General features: G+C 32.4%; 2 protein-coding genes across 2 annotated transcripts; both read left to right on the forward strand.

The window, feature by feature from the left end:
• Positions 1 to 234: 234 nt before the first annotated feature.
• Positions 235 to 5,840, forward strand: LOC125073500 (seminal metalloprotease 1-like). Its single transcript, XM_047684359.1, has 6 exons — positions 235 to 365; positions 1,132 to 1,344; positions 2,192 to 2,301; positions 2,594 to 2,804; positions 3,734 to 3,870; positions 5,603 to 5,840. Exons 1-6 carry the CDS (start codon positions 248 to 250, stop codon positions 5,795 to 5,797), a joined length of 984 nt encoding a protein of 327 aa, XP_047540315.1. The 5' UTR covers positions 235 to 247; the 3' UTR covers positions 5,798 to 5,840.
• A 2,443-nt stretch (positions 5,841 to 8,283) lies between these two features.
• Positions 8,284 to 16,235, forward strand: LOC125072998 (seminal metalloprotease 1-like). Its single transcript, XM_047683640.1, has 6 exons — positions 8,284 to 8,404; positions 9,423 to 9,635; positions 14,186 to 14,295; positions 14,493 to 14,703; positions 15,210 to 15,346; positions 15,997 to 16,235. Exons 1-6 carry the CDS (start codon positions 8,287 to 8,289, stop codon positions 16,150 to 16,152), a joined length of 945 nt encoding a protein of 314 aa, XP_047539596.1. The 5' UTR covers positions 8,284 to 8,286; the 3' UTR covers positions 16,153 to 16,235.
• The last annotated feature ends 209 nt before the right edge of the window (positions 16,236 to 16,444 follow it).

The following is a 16,444-nucleotide window of genomic DNA, read 5'->3' on the forward strand; positions in this document are numbered from 1 at the left end:
CATAAACATATTATATATATAACATAAACATGTTTAAAGTCGTTACGAAAATGATTGTTTGTGATTATACCTACACTTTGAGCTTGTAAAATGAGTATTAATCACTGATTCAATCTTATCCGATCACGGTAATCAATAATGAGCTTGTAAATTTATCTAATTTCATTTATCTTTTGAAATATTTTCAAGTGACTTTGTTTCATGCGTCGTATAAAAAGGGTGATGATTGTTTTTCGAAAACATCGAAATGTTGCGGCTAACTGTTTTGTTGTGCGTCCTCGCTTTGGCTTTAGGAACTCCCTCAGTCACTAAGACTAGGGAGGAGATTGAGGAATTCCGAACATATTTGGAAAACAGCCGAACAGGTATGTTGCGATTTTAATGGTTTTTAAATTCAATTTAAATTCTATTGAAATAATTTTTACCAATTATAAGATAGTAGTAAGTAGATACTTTTTTATATCTTGGATGGATCTTAGCCTGATTGTACTTTAAAAAAATCGATAGGATGGACATTAATTACAATTATTTAACATAATTTCAAAGACTAAAATTATTATATATTTTTTATCATTTGCTTAAAATTATCTTTACGTATCATAATTTTAACCTTTGTAATGTTTTTGCCGACTGATTATATCGAGGTAACTTTGAATATAATTATTATAATTTTATGCCCAATTTTATGTACGGTATAATATTGTATATTAGCAGTTTGTATATATTTTTGAAAGCAGAGGTGGCGCAGCAAAAGCAGCGATGGCCCAGTGCTTAGAATATATATCTTTTAACCGATAATTGAGGATTCAAATGCAGATGTGATAGAATAACCACTAAATAAATTTCTCAAAATTGAAATGAGGTTCTTAATTCAGTCCATTAATAATAATAATTTGTTGACGCAATCAACAAATATTATAAAAAGCTTATATATATAATTATATGAGTTAACAAAAGAAGTCTGACTATAATTAAATGATATTATTTGCTAAGTTTATTAACATATGATATAGGTCATCACAAAGATTGAAACTTAACCTTTATGGGTTATTAACCTGATCTATATGTTATGTTTCTAAAAATTCAGAATATAATTATAGTATTAAAAACAAATAAATTATATTTTTATAGACAGTGGAGTTCGCGTCGACTCCCGTATGTTGGAAAATCCCCAAGCCAACATTTGGGAAAACAGTGGCAAATACCAAGGCGACATCGTGTTGGACGATTGGCAAGTTGAAGCTTTGGTGACGGATTTCGCTGCTGGTAGAGCCGCGTACATCTGGCCTAACACCAAATGGCCTGGGAATGTCGTAGTATACGATTTTGGGCCTAATGAATTCAGTAAGTATTTTTTAAATCTATAAAATACCGAAAATGGTGCCAGCGTATTGGGAATGTAGGGCTATGATTCTTTTAAAGGTCTAAAATCTATATTATCATTTTTTAATTAAATAGTGTAAACTAAAATAACGACTTATTAAATAATGCAAACGAAACGCTCCTTCTTTTTGAAGTAGTGTTTATCTTTTCCGCGGTAAGGATCAACTTAAAACCGCTTTGTTAATTAACAAAACATACAACTACCTTTTATTATCTGTAGGAGATATTTAACTTCACAAATTCTTAACGGTAACAAAGACTTAGAATACAAAAATAATGTAAATTTTCCATTTTATTATTTGTAACATAGCATAGTATAAAATATACTATGCTATAAATATAAATGCGAAAGTAACTCTGTCTTTCTGTTACGCATTTAAAGCTACACCACTGAACCGAATTTGATGAAATGTAGTATAAAGCAAACTCGAACACTTTTTTATATATTACATACATCAACAGCCTGTAAATTTCCTAAGGCCTACTCTCCCTTTGAGGAGAAGGTTTGGAGCATATTCCACCACGCTGCTCCGATGCGGGTTGGTGGAATACATGTGGCATAATTTCGTTTTAATGAGACTCATGCAGGTTTACTCACGACGTTTTCCTTCACCGCAGAGCACGAGATGAATTATAAACGCAAATTATTATTTTTTTTATACCTAACACCTAACCTACGAACCCCTTAAACTCGAGCGAATTCTAACTCGACGGCAAAAAAATTTATATTTGACTTTCTGTTTGAAACTTCCTTGAATGAGCCGAGTACTATATAAATGTCATCTAATTTCTATAATGTTGTTTTAAGATGCCGCTCAGCAACAGGCTATATTGCAAGCAATCGGTTGGATCGAACACTTCTCCTGCGTCAGATTCCGTCGGCGGCGCGCCAATGAAAGAGACTTTGTTTTAGTAACAGTTAGTACATTTTTCAATCTTACTCCATAATATTTGTTTGGTACAAACCCTGTAGGCTTCGTACAAGCCCGTCTGCGTAGGTACCATCCACTCATCAGATATTATAATACTTAGTGTTGTATTCTGGTTTGAAAGGTGAGTAGGCGTAACTAAGGCAAAAGTGGTGACCACTTAGTATACAGGTACCCAATTTGCGAGTACACCTATGCAATAAAAAAAAACCAGGATCAATTATTAATAATAATATCGGGTTATCGATAGTATGATATTCTAATGGTAATTTCTACGACAGGGCAAATCTGACGGTTGTTATGCCAGCGTTGGTTTCTGGGCTGGTCGTGGTGTCCACACCTTGAACTTGGCCCGTGCAAACCCTGGACAGGGCTGTCTCTGGGTCACTGTTATTATCCACGAGTGGCTCCATGTCCTCGGATTCTTCCACATGCAGTCGACTTACACGAGGGACAACTACGTGCGAATTAACCACAACAACATTGTCCAAGGTAACTTTACTAATATTTTATATTCGTACTACTCTACTCAGTAATATATTGTTTGTGTGTTATAATGATAGATAAATTCTATAAGGAAGTAGAGCTTGATCACGCTCTTTAACACGCGGTTTTATCCAGAAACATAGATATAAATATTAGACAAAAATACCAATATTTTATTTCAAGTAACAAGAAAAGTACATAAAACTCCCAATATAAAATAAAATCCTAGATATCTTACTTGCATAACAGAATTATCAGTGGAAATGAATACGTATTAATAAATATATAATAAGTATATCTAATGTTTCTTGACACGATTAAAAAAAAAAATTCTGATACAACTTAGAACGTCTATGAAAGTTACATAAGAAAAATATTACATGATCTGTTTTTTTTTTAAATTCAAATAATTTTTGGATTCTAAAATTGAATTTAGTAATTTTTTTAGTATTCATACAGACTTTCTTTTTGAAACATTAGCCACGATAAATATACCGAGATGGACAGGCATGGCTCAATAAAAATTGTGCGCTTATAACAAAAATAACAAAAATAAAATAATTTAAGCCTCAATAACAAACGTCATAAACCTCGCTTCGCAATGCAAAAGCCGAACAAAAATTCGATCTACACAAACCTTACAAGCTATTTATATTTTTTTATTTTTATTATCTATATCGATACTAGTATTATAAATGCGAAAGTAACTCTGTCTTGTTACCTCCTCATGTTTAAAGCGCTGAAAAATTTAGATGAAATTTTGTATGAAGCTTGGACTCCAAGGAAGAACATAGGTTTTTTGTGCCTGACACCTGATAAAGTGTTGGTCACTTTAAACGCGAGCGAAGTCGCGCGCGACGCCTAAGTTATAATATAATAGTAACATCATAATTCTCCCATTCCAAAAATAAATTTAAAGTTGATTATATTTACAGGAATGGGTCATAACTTCGATCGCTACGAACGCAACTTGGTCAGCAACCTAGGTTTGCCCTACGAGTACACCAGCTGCATGCACTACAGTTCCCATGCTTTCAGCCGCAACGGACAGCCAACTATTACTCCACTCAGGGTAAGACCGAAAAACCTGATTTGATCATGACACGGACATAAGAACGTCTACTTCAAAATATAATTATTATTTATTGTACATACAATACAGATTTCATAAGATATAATTTTGCTTTAATTGAGCTGAAATGATTTGAAGTGGTCACTGTCGCCCATAGATACTGTTAGAGGTATAAAATTCTCATTACATTCATGTGATCTGACTATGGAATCTTATGTCTCTTGTTCTTCTAATGAACGTCTCGTTCACTCAACATTCAAATCCGAATAAATTTCGAATCGCTATTTTGTTAGAGAATGATGTGAGTGGTCGCTGTGTTCTCAGCAGTCTTACTCACATTATTATCTTTTAAGTTTATAATTAGTGAAGTAATAGGGTGCAAAATCTTTATTTCATTGCATTGTAAATTAAATGCGATAATAAATACAGTAGGTAGTATTATTCTTACACAATTAAATACACCGTTTCCGGCGCCAAATGTGACAGTGATCTAAGATCTTTCTTTTCTATAAATAAGTATCATTAGGAAACATTAGGAATACAGGCAGATATATCAATTAACTTTAATGACAATTTAAAATTTGTACAAAACGATTACTATGTAGATCTTGATACGTTAGAGACTTAGAGCTTCGTTAGTACCGAGCCCGAATGAGGATGGTATTGTATTTTTTTTTTGTTAAAATAGTAAATTGACTTTAAAGTTAATTGACGTCCTTGGTACAGCTATTAAAATTATACCTTAGTCTTACTCCTGAAAAGTTAAATTATTTATATTACCACCAATAATATAACACCGACTTTGAATATGTAAAAGAAAATTATAAATTTTAAAAGTTAAAAAACTAGAAAATAACATTTCATATAAATACACACGACGATGAGAAATAAAAAACGTACAATGTAATCTAATCAGTTATTTTTTAATTCGGTATTCATATCATTTGCCTCACCTTGCTTAGACTTATATTGACTCCTAAATTATCGAAATGGAAATCCCGTTTAATAAACAAGAATCCTCATAATCGTTACCGAATCGGCGAATATAGATATCGAGGAACATTCATAAAAAATAAAGCCGAATTCATAACTTAATTCTTATTTAAAATCGCCAGAGAATAGATTAGAACCAATAATCGATCCTTGTGGAATTCCTCTTGATAAGATCGAGCAAACTTTACTAGAAAGGACAATTACATTAAACAATTAAAATAATACATATAATTTATAATAATAAATCATATATTTAAGACCATCCTCATATGTCCATTTTGTTAATATCAATTATCTTATCCTAGTGTTAGTACAATAAATAAAACTAAAGAAGATAGAAAAAAGAACAAAAAACTGTTAATAATCACTGCTGCGCCATTCCGTCAGAGATTGCCCAACAGTGATTGATGTACAAGCAGTCAAGTCTGCTGGCAATCATGCTGTTGGTGCTGCCACTGACTTTACGCACTAGGGTTGCGCATCGTGGCATAAAAACAATCGCGCTATCAATTCCGCGAACATTCCCGATGCACTATAGAATCGCGGCAGCACCATCAGCACCCTGAACGCATTGTTATATTGTAACCGAAGGGCGCTGTACGATTTTTGGGTATAATGAGCCTAATTATTTGTCTAATAAATAATTATCATTTGGTTTTTTTATCGAATGATCGGACCAGGATTTTGTAGGACGTTTTTGCACGATTATCTAAATATAACGTTCTTTAAAACCTTACAGAGCTTCCCGGGAGTCATGGGTCAAATGGATCATGTAACTTCCTTGGACTGGTTGAGGCTGCGCAGACACTACAACTGCCCTGGGGCATGGACCAGCGAAGACGTGGAAAATCTAGAGAAGGAAGTCAATTTCTATTCCCCTCTTTCCGAAAAGACACCACCGGTAGTTGTCCGAGCAGAAGAAGATAAGGAGTGATACACTTATTACATTGGTCGTTTTGAATCTGAAATTATAAATTTGAAATTAATTTAATTTGTATTTTATTCATTTAAACACGTTACCACTATTGCGAGATCTAGAGACTCGCTTACCTTTCAAAGATAATAACTTAATAATGTTAAAATTATGAGTAATGTCGCACTATTAAAAATCAGGTCAGTTTTTACATCAAGCAAGAATAACTTAAAGGTTGACACAATTCGAATGTGCGCGTATCGCATAATGTACTGGCTATTGCTGTGATTTCAAATTTAACAATATTTCCAGTCATGCATGCTGTGCCAAAATTGAGCTGTAGTGAGTGAACTCTATTAGAAACCTATTTTATGGTGTTCAGTTATAACGAGTAACTGGCTGACTTTCCACCTAGGAAGCAACCTTAAAGGCACTTGCGTAGCGTGTGACGCGCTCGTCTTGTCAACAAAAAAATATGTACAAATTTAAACCCAATTGAAAAATGGTATATGAACGCATAAGTGACAAACAATGACACATTATTTTTTATAAACGTAGATAAAAAATAATATCGATAACAAAATAGACTAATTAGATTATAAAACAGTTAATTAAATAATATTAAATTAACATACGTCATTGCCATGAGTTTCAATGCTGCTAAACATTTTTTTTTAGCATTAGCAGCCTGTAAATTTTCCCACTGCTGTGCTAAAGGCCTCCTCTCCCTTTGAGGAGAAGGTTTGGAGCATATTCCACCACGCTGCTCCAATGCGTGTTGGCGGAATACACATGTGGCAGAATTTCGTTGAAATTAGACACATGCATGTTTCCTCACGATGTTTTCCTTCACCGCCGAGCACGAGATGAATTATAAACACAAATTAAGCACATGAAAATTCAGTGGTGCCTGCCTGGGTTTGAACCCGAAATCATCGGATAAGATGCACGCATTCTAACCACTGGGCTCACTCATCATTTGCTAAACAATTTATATTAAAAGCCCATATTTGAGTTTTTCTGTATACAGTTAATAAATAATAATAAATAGGTATTGGCCAATATCACATACATTAATCTGATCCCAATGTATGTAGCACTTGAAAACCGGTGTACACACTACTCAACCACGGAGGTCGTCAATTCCATTGAACAGTGCAAATAATAATTTGATGGTGTGCCGTATTTTCTCCACCGGTATAAGAGCGGCTAGTACTTTTTTCGCCGAGACAATCATTAATAATTTCGCCGTAATTAATTATACTTCTTCATCTATTAAATAATAAAACTGACAAAAGTAGATGTTCATATTGATCGTATTTTTAAAATCTCTGTTATCAAAACATTTTACATAAAAATTAGAATTTTAAAGAATTGCAAGCTAAATTCGGATAAAATAAATATTATAAATAATAGTTACGCGTGGATAAAAAATCGGAACGTTGAAGTTCAGTTAGTAGTCGTTAAAACACCTTTAAGTAGAATGTGAAACCTGTTGCTTAAAATTGCAAAGCTTACTTACTTAGTTGATAAGAATTAGATATATTGCAATTTTAATTAACTAAAGTGACCTTTTTAAATTTGTTTTTTTTTTTTATTGCTTATTTTAATCATAATAATCAACCTTAGACATCAACATTTCTATTTATGTATGGTCAACAATAAATCGAAAACAATAATTTAGCCGTGTGTTAAAAAATACCTATTAGTTTTTTTAACAGATAAAAAAAAAATATCTATTACATCGAGGACATACCTTTGCTTTGTTTTTGAAAACAAAAATATTAAAAGGTAAAAAAAATATTAGAGATATTGTGGTACAGAGTTTGTTGCGGGATACAAGATTTACTGTTGTTGTGTTGTTTTTGTGCAGCATCTAAAGGCGTGAAAATAATTAATTATCTTATCCACACTAAATTATTAATTCGGTTTTTTTTTTCAATAGAAACGATAAAATATTTATCGTCTAATTAAGATATTTTCATTTCTCTATTCTTTTAAATGTCTAATAATAAAACTAGCACTTAAAATGTTTTTATTTATTTTGTATTGAAATCTCTTGATCAATTCATCCCATTTAAGGCTGCCAGGCCTTAAAATAATATTGGAGTCGGCATTAAATTTATCTGGAGGAGTATATCATATTCATACATTCAGCCAGCGATTACATTTACTTTTTATAAAACATATTTTGTAATAATTCCAATTGTAAACATTTTTATGGTATTAATACTGAGTCCAAAACGTCGAATCACTAATGTTACATATACATAAATATTATTGAATAAAATATTCTAATATATGTTGTTTTTTTCAAGTAAATCAGAGAAAGATATGGATCACAATTTGTATTTTAAAGTTTGTAGATTATAAAAAATAATAATTAGGTAAGCGTGATTATTATTACCCACACATTTAAATAAGATCGATTTTATTAACGCAATAAATTATCACGAAGATTACGTGTCGATATATAAGTGATTAATGAGAGTTGAAGCATTAGAAGCGTGATGATGCGTGCGTTTGTCGTGTTGTGTCTTATCGGGGTGGTTGTGGCGAAGCCCTCAATTGTGAGGACGAGGGGTGAAATCGAAGAATTCAGAAATTATTTGGAAAGTACAAAGACAAGTGAGTGTGAAAAGAAATTTCTTGAAATAATAATTTGGGCATGAAAAAGATTAATGTGAAATTGACCTTGAAGATTTAATTTCAAGGTCGATTTTAAAAGACCTTGTTCTTTGAGTGAAGCATTTCTGCCGCCCAATATTTCACTTCTGTCACGTGAACTAAAGCTGACTGTCATTTTTTTTTAATTCTTGGTGACGATACTAAGCTATATGTATTCTGACCATTCGATTCTATCTATCTAGAATATTATCTATTGGAACATAATGTTTTCATCTCTCACTTTCTACTGTCTAGTAAGGAGTTCACTGTCATTGTAGTGATTACTTTGGTTTTTTTTCTGATTTCTCTGTAGCTTTTCGGACTTAAAGTAATGATAGTTAAACTATCATTTCGGTAGCTGTTGGATTCCAAATGTCCTGAAATGTACATATCATTATGTCTTTCGAATTGTGATTTCTGATAATACAGCACCAAAATGGTAAAGAATAGCTTAAATGTGTGACTGTCTTTTTGTTTTATGGTTTTTTCTCCTTGACTGATTCATTTGGTCAGCTCGATATAATTTTGCATTATGAGTTTTGTGATATAAAATCGAAACTTTAGATTCTTATATACAAGTTAACTAGGGACTTTAGGGAGTATTTTATAATTAGGTGTTGTATACGTGGTATGTAAATATAAGTTTTTTGTATATTGCATTAAATTGACAGAAAAATATTAATATGATGAACTCGCTAAACATTTGTATTTCTTCTATAAACTAGCATAATTTAAGAGAAAGAAATCAATGCAATTAAAATTACTATTTATCACAGAAACTCAACTTGTACTAATGGGAAGTAATAGAAGATTTACTTTCTCTTTTCCGTTCAGACAAAACCCTCCAGCTCCAAATTACTGCAAAAATGTAACGTCTGAATTACTTGCACAGTTTTCTCTTACAGTAGAAAATATATTATAAGATATTGTTAAAATATATATTTTACGTAAGTAATAATGGTGGCATTTTTCTATAAAGGCGATGGCAAACAATTCCTCGCCCGTTCGAGACTATTCCCCCGCGCCAACCCCGAAGAAAACAGCGGCAAATTTCAAGGCGATATTATCTTAGATGACTTCATCATTGAGTCCATGTTACAACAATACGCTTCAGGCCGCAACGCATACATCTTTCCGAACACTAAGTGGCCCAACAACACTGTTGTTTGGGAATTCGGAGAAGATGAATTCGGTAAGCATATCATTTTTTTTTATTATTATAGGCTTATACTCATTTATTAGTGGATTAAATATATTACAAAATATGTCCTTTAATTTAAAAAACAAAAATGATTCTTTTTAATTTTTATGTTATACGAATCATATATGTGTGCGGGCGGCACACAATAATTTAATTTTAGTTATTTTATTATATAAAGTAAATTAGTTTAACTTTTGAATGTCACACTGCGAAGTCAAGGCCTCAGAATTGAGCTATTTAAGAGATTGTCGAATCGAAGAGGAAGATTCTCAGATTAGTACATTTTAAAAAATACATAAAGTATAGGTTTAAAAAAAATTGTCTCCCCGCCGCTCATTTCGGTCCTATTAAGCGAGTGGTATAATTGTTATATCTCAGTTCATTCTCGTAACTCGTAGCTCGTAGCATCATTGTAACCCGTAGCGAGGTACTCAATGGCAGCGGTCTAAATGATATATAATTTGGATTATACATTCCCTAAAATAAAAAAAATCTTTAGTTAGGTTGAAAAATAATTTGCTTCAATATAATTTCATAAATAAACTTTTGACAGTTACTAGGATGTCAAATTAAGCCTGTGACATACATAATAGTTAAGTAAAATCATTATCTTTCAAATGCGAAAGGTTTATCAAGTTTATATAGTTATAGATTCTGTGTGATGTGTGAACAAACAGACCATTAACAGTTTTATATTACAATCATAATTAAGAAACAGATTCAATTATTATGATTCCATGAACATTTAGCACCAAACGCAGATCTGATTATTTACAAACCAAACAAACATACAAGATATGTATATATTTGCGGATAGTTGAAAGGAACTGAACGCTCAGATTATTTATAGTCTATTTCATTCAACCACAACAGCGATATCATTTGTCGAGAACAGTTATAATCTATGATATTCATTATTGATTTGCGAAAAAATGGCGTTTGGAAGTCAAAGAAACTATTATGGAACTTTGGAAGTAAAATTAAAGAGGATAAATAAATGGTTAAGTGAAGTAGCGAAGTGTTGTATTATAAATAGAATTATACTAATGAAGAACTGTTAGTAGTGCACAATATAGCAGATCTATTACCCAAATTACCTGGAATATGTATATTTGAGGTTTGTTTATCTTTATTCCTAATTCTTTAAATTAATTAAAAACCCTTTTCTACCTGCATTGTATTATTTGGTACGTACATAATTAAAATATAGAAACCCAAAACTTTGTTACATTTTTTAAAGCTAAGTAATTCTATAATTTATAAACCACACGCTTGTAGAAATATTAAAAAAAATGTTAAACTTTATCTTTCGTACAAATGAGTTACATTAAAAAAGTCATAGCTTCCTAAAGATCTCTGTAATTTGTTATCATTATTACGTCTTCGATTGGAATAGACATATAGGGTTAAGAGTCCATTATATAAAAGTATGTATGGACGTTTTTTCCCAATCACAAAAATGGCTGAACGGATACGATTGAAATTTAGCACAGCGATAGATTGTAGTGGAATAGGGTACTTTTAATCCCTCCGGCATCTAGCACCCGTACAAAACCGCGGGCTGAAACTAGTTTACAATAAAACGCATAACATTTTGATATGATATTCGTATGACAAATAACTACGCATGATATTCACTATCAATGAAAATTCCGATCATTAACGAAACTCGTAATCACCCTAATGACCATCATTTCATTATTTTAAATTTATGATAATTCATTATCAGTTATCGCACGATTAATGATTAATCTTGTATTTACAAATACATTCATATGTAAACTTCAATAAATGATATCGATGCAGTGCCTATTTCATCGAAGAAATGAATATAAATACACCTTAGTTTTACGTATGACATGCGATTTGCTAATTACTCTGCTATATGCTCTATGAACAGTTATTTTATTTATAACTAGCCGTTCCCGCGACTTCGTGCACGCTATTTGAATTTAAGTTATTTGGATATTGTAGCGTGGTTTTATTTTTATTCTATATATAATTCTAAAATAAAAGTAGCCTAAGTTACTCCTTATTACATCCGCTATCTGCCAGTGAAAGTCTCGTCGAAATCGGGTCAGTCGTTCCAGAGATTAGCCGGAATAAACAGACAGACAGACAGACGGACAAAAATTGTAAAAATATTATTTTGGTATATGTACCGTGTATACATACATAGGCATTTAGTAAAAATGGGTTATATTAATATTACAAACAGACACTCCACTTTTATTATATTTATATATAAAACAATATGCGACTGAACTAGTTATATCCGCTATAACTTAAAATTTCCGACCTTTAAAACGCTTTTTTCAAGATCTCCACCAATGATATCAAGTCAATTCAATGTCAAAATGGTTTGCTGGACTGGCAAATGAAGTATGTGCTGGTAAGTGATCACAACCACTCGAAGACGTTGGCGCTGTAAGAAATATTTACTACCAAACTCGGAAGCTAAGATGTTTTGTACTTTGTGCCTAACTCTCTTTGCCTTCAAAACCGATTGCAATTACTAAGTATTGCTGTTTGGTGGCAAAATATCTAATGAGATGAATACACCGACGGGCTTGCACAAAGCCCTAAAAGTAAATAAAGTATCTCCAAAGATTTTACTATTCCTGTGGTTGGAATAAGCTATAAGTAAGTCAAGTGATTTTCTTTTAACAATTGTCAATAAAAACCTGGAATTTGGTTGAGTTGTTTACATTTCCACACATAAAGGGATTGTTTCATCGTCCAATCTCACCGGTCATGAGTCATAAAGGAAGATAGATGCACTGGTGTTTGTGCACGCAATTGTGTTCTGAAATGTTCTTAGTAGCCTCACTCACTTTAAAATAACTGCCGTGGCTGAAATTGATCAGCAGCACATCATGAATCTATCACGTGAATTGCCTGCAAGGATTAATTAAATCATAAAAGAGTTACCATAATATATTGCTAATACGTCGCGGTTCTAACTTATAAGATGTACGACAATGTCGTAAAAGCAAGTCGTTACTGCCAAATCACTAAACATTCGGTTTTTTAGGGTTCCGTAGCCAATGGTAAAAAACGGAAACCTTATAGATTCGTCATGTCTGTCTGTCTGTCCGTTCGTATGTCACAGCCACTTTTTTCCGAAACTATAAGAACTATACTGTTGAACTATGGATAGGTCTTCAAAAATGGTATAGAGGTTTCTAATATCATTTTTTATGATGTATATTACCATGCAAACGTCCACCGAAAATTAGTTTGAACGAAATCTAGTAAGATTTTTTTTTAATACGTCATAAATCGTAAACCGCAATTTACCTTTCATTCAATCGACTCAAATATAAAAATAAAAAATTGAATTTCATAAACATAAACCTTGTTACTTGCTGCTACAGAACCCTTAATGGGCGAGTCCGGCTCGCACTTCGCCGCTTTTTCTTACTTATTTTTATTATACTATTAATTGCTTTGGAACGAAATTCCTTTACGCGGTTTGCAGTAGAGTGAACTGGCAGAAATTGTCACTTAAGGAAAACCGTTATGCCGCCTCCAGGGGATCTTCCCTCTCTTTCTTAATTATTATTATTATTACCTTACTTATTTTTAGTTCTTGTTTTAATTTACACGGAACTTTCAATAATAATTTTATTTCATGTAATTTAATAATTTTAAAAAATTGTTTTTTTATTTTAATACATTATATATCTATATCAAAAGAAATTCTCTCTGTCTCTCTCTTTTTTTATATTTAATAACGTCATAATAATTATTATTATTCTATATAAAAAATGTTTAAACGAAAACCCCGAATAGGATTATGTCATATATCTTGATGGATAACTTTTATCGCTAATTAATCAAACATGACGTGAAATGAAACGACATGCATAATGCTTATTAAATATAATGTATAATAATAACATTATTGCTATGGCACTTTTTCGTCAACAACCTATATTGAATACCAGTTACCAATAATTATTAGAGGCCGGGAGATAGTTTCAGATTCGACCTTCAAGGGGCCAAATATATAATTCATATTCCTATTTACCCCTCCTAAGCTTATCACTTATATTGGGAATGGAAACGACAATAACCCAAGGCGTCCGGATCGAGCTTGCGACTTTTTACATCTCTAGGCAGCCCGTAAAAGCGCAATGGCGCTATTGACGCTTTAAATTGATAAGATTATCATATTGAACTAATTTTTAAAACCATAGGCGGTCTCAGAAGTTTTGGAATCGCCGATACGTTAGAATTAAAAAATTTAAGATGGAAATCCATAATGAGATATTTACTATCTCATTTTTAGCCAGTTATTTATATGAGTAAAAGTATAAATCACATATGTTCGTAGCTGTGACATGGATTAAATACATAATGATTTTCTTATAATCAATTAGTAAAAAAAAAACAAACGCATGATACTCGAAATAAAAAAAAATGCAATTAAATTTTCCCGTATTTCTATTGAAGTTAAAATTAATTAAGTATTCAAACTTTTGCAATTTTTTGCGGCTTTAATCGTCCTGTGTCTTATTCTACCCATTTTATTCCAGGTCCACTACAAAAAGCTGCTATTAAAGACGGTATTGCCCATATTGAAAACATGACATGCGTTAAATTCCGCTACAGGGAGCCTGAAGACGAGGTTTACGTAAAAGTCACTGTAAGTACACCAATGGAATTTAAACTTATTTTGTTCTTTACTGGTGATGGCCACCAATCACAGTATTGTTAATTGTTTATCCAGGAAATGGGATTTCCTACGTCGAAATATTACTCCCAACCATTCCGCCATTCGAACTACACGTCGTACTATTGCAATGAAACCGTTTTATAAAACGAAACCTTTACTGTTTTTAGGGATTACCAGCTGGTTGCTACGCTCATGTTGGCTATTGGGAGGATCGTGGTGAACACACCATGAACTTAGCTCGTAATTATCCGGGCCATGGCTGCTTCCGTCACGCTACCATCGTCCATGAATGGATGCACATCCTGGGTTTTCTGCACATGCAATCTACTTACAACCGCGATAAATACGTAAAGATTGTCGAAAAAAACCTTATGTCTGGTAAGAAATATAAACATTATATAAATCTATGGATACATTTTTTAAAGTAAATTAAATCCTGTCTCCGTTTGAGGAGAAAGTTGCGTGCTCTAATCATTGGCCTATCTCAGCTCAATAAATGTTGTCTTGGAAATGAATTTTCACTTACGTGACGACAGACAATTAACCACCACCATAGAACATCACTCAGATAACACTAAAATAAATATTAAATTAACAGCCCGTAAATTTGTCATTTTATGATTACAAAAAAGGTTGTATATAATCTTTGTATATTTATATAATGAGGCAAAAATTCGCTACAATTTTTTGCGATACTATTATTTTGAAATATTTCGTTCTAAATTCAAAAATATCAGTTGATATATAATGATGATAACACTCGGAATGAATTTATATGTCCAGCGCGCTTGAGAATAAACGCATCAGGCAGGAGAACTTCATAATCATCATCAATGTTAATTTAAACGTTCATTTAAATTTAAAAACCCTATTCAATGATACAGGAACGGAACACAATTTCGACATCTTTGGACCGGATCTAGTCAGTAACTTGGGTGTTGAATACGACTACGTCAGTTGCTTACATTACGGACCTTACGCCTTTTCTTCTAATGGCGAGCCAACTATTGTTGCGAAAAGGGTAAGTTCAATAGGTGTTTTTGTTTTCTATTTCTACCAATAGAGAAAAAATATATATAAATCTTTCTGTGCTATATTAATTATTATTTACCTACAGTCAAAGTAAAATATCAGCCTATAAAAGTGCCACAGCTGGGCTAAGGACTCATCTCCCTTTGTGGAGAAGGTTTGGAGCTCATTCCACCATGCTGTTTCGTTATACATATGGCAGAGTTTCATTGAAATTAGACAGGTTTCCTCATGATGATATGTTCACCGCTGAAGATTAAAAGCTTGCCTGGATTTAAACCCGTAATCATCGGTTAATATTCACGCGTTCTAATCGCTGGGCCATGTAAGCTCTGTATTTTACTCTAAGCATTTTACTTTGTGGTAGTGTTTATTGTATAAGTTCCTGTAAAAGCTCGAACTAAGGTAAATCTTAAGATTTTCCAGTAAAACCTAAGATTTACCAACATGAGTATTTGTTATAAAGGGACGAGTTTTTCGGACTTTTAACATTCCAACCTAACCTAACCTAACATGTAAATCCTAAGATTTACCAATGATGGTAAAAGTTCGAATCCCAAAGTTTTATGGACATTTACCATTCATAATCGGTAAATCAGTTACAGTAACATATATACTAATATAGTTATTCTCAATGAAAAGGAATTCGAGGGCACGATGGGCCAGCGTGTGTTTATCACGGACAAGGACTGGCTTAGGATCAACAGACACTACGACTGCCCTGGCGCATGGGATGAAAGTGAGGAAGAAACGAGTGAAAGTGACGAAGATACCAGTGAAAGTAAAGAAGAACATTAAGAATTATGCATTTAATACGTAATATAAAACGTACATTTGTAAATAAACGCCTATAAATTATACCATTTTTAGATATGATAACTGAATAAAAGAGTTATTGAATTTAAATTTATTGATATATAATAAAAAAATATTTAATTTTTTCAAACTTTATTTTGTTTCATCTATACAAGACTACATTCTACATAATGGCGGCAGCTTTGCCCGCATTTAATGGAATCGGGCGTTCAGGTGTAGGGATAAAAAAAACCTATGCTATTCCAGACTATTACCTATCTCTGTGGCAAATTTC

The sequence above is a fragment of the Vanessa atalanta genome, chromosome 2 (genome assembly GCF_905147765.1).
Source record: "Vanessa atalanta chromosome 2, ilVanAtal1.2, whole genome shotgun sequence".
NCBI lineage: Eukaryota > Metazoa > Arthropoda > Insecta > Lepidoptera > Nymphalidae > Vanessa > Vanessa atalanta.

What these genes read in the sequence shown, in the direction of transcription:
- LOC125073500 (XM_047684359.1), top strand. Translation starts at nt 248, where the DNA reads ATGTTGCGGCTAACTGTTTTGTTGTGCGTCCTCGCTTTGGCTTTAGGA. An exon ending in TTTTGGGCCTAATGAATTCA is followed by an intron (nt 1,345 to 2,191) that starts GTAAGTATTTTT and finishes TGTTGTTTTAAG; the next exon opens with ATGCCGCTCAGCAACAGGCT. An exon ending in CCACAACAACATTGTCCAAG is followed by an intron (nt 2,805 to 3,733) that starts GTAACTTTACTA and finishes TTATATTTACAG; the next exon opens with GAATGGGTCATAACTTCGAT.
- LOC125072998 (XM_047683640.1), top strand. Translation starts at nt 8,287, where the DNA reads ATGATGCGTGCGTTTGTCGTGTTGTGTCTTATCGGGGTGGTTGTGGCG. An exon ending in TTTGGAAAGTACAAAGACAA is followed by an intron (nt 8,405 to 9,422) that starts GTGAGTGTGAAA and finishes TTTTCTATAAAG; the next exon opens with GCGATGGCAAACAATTCCTC. An exon ending in CAACTATTGTTGCGAAAAGG is followed by an intron (nt 15,347 to 15,996) that starts GTAAGTTCAATA and finishes CTCAATGAAAAG; the next exon opens with GAATTCGAGGGCACGATGGG.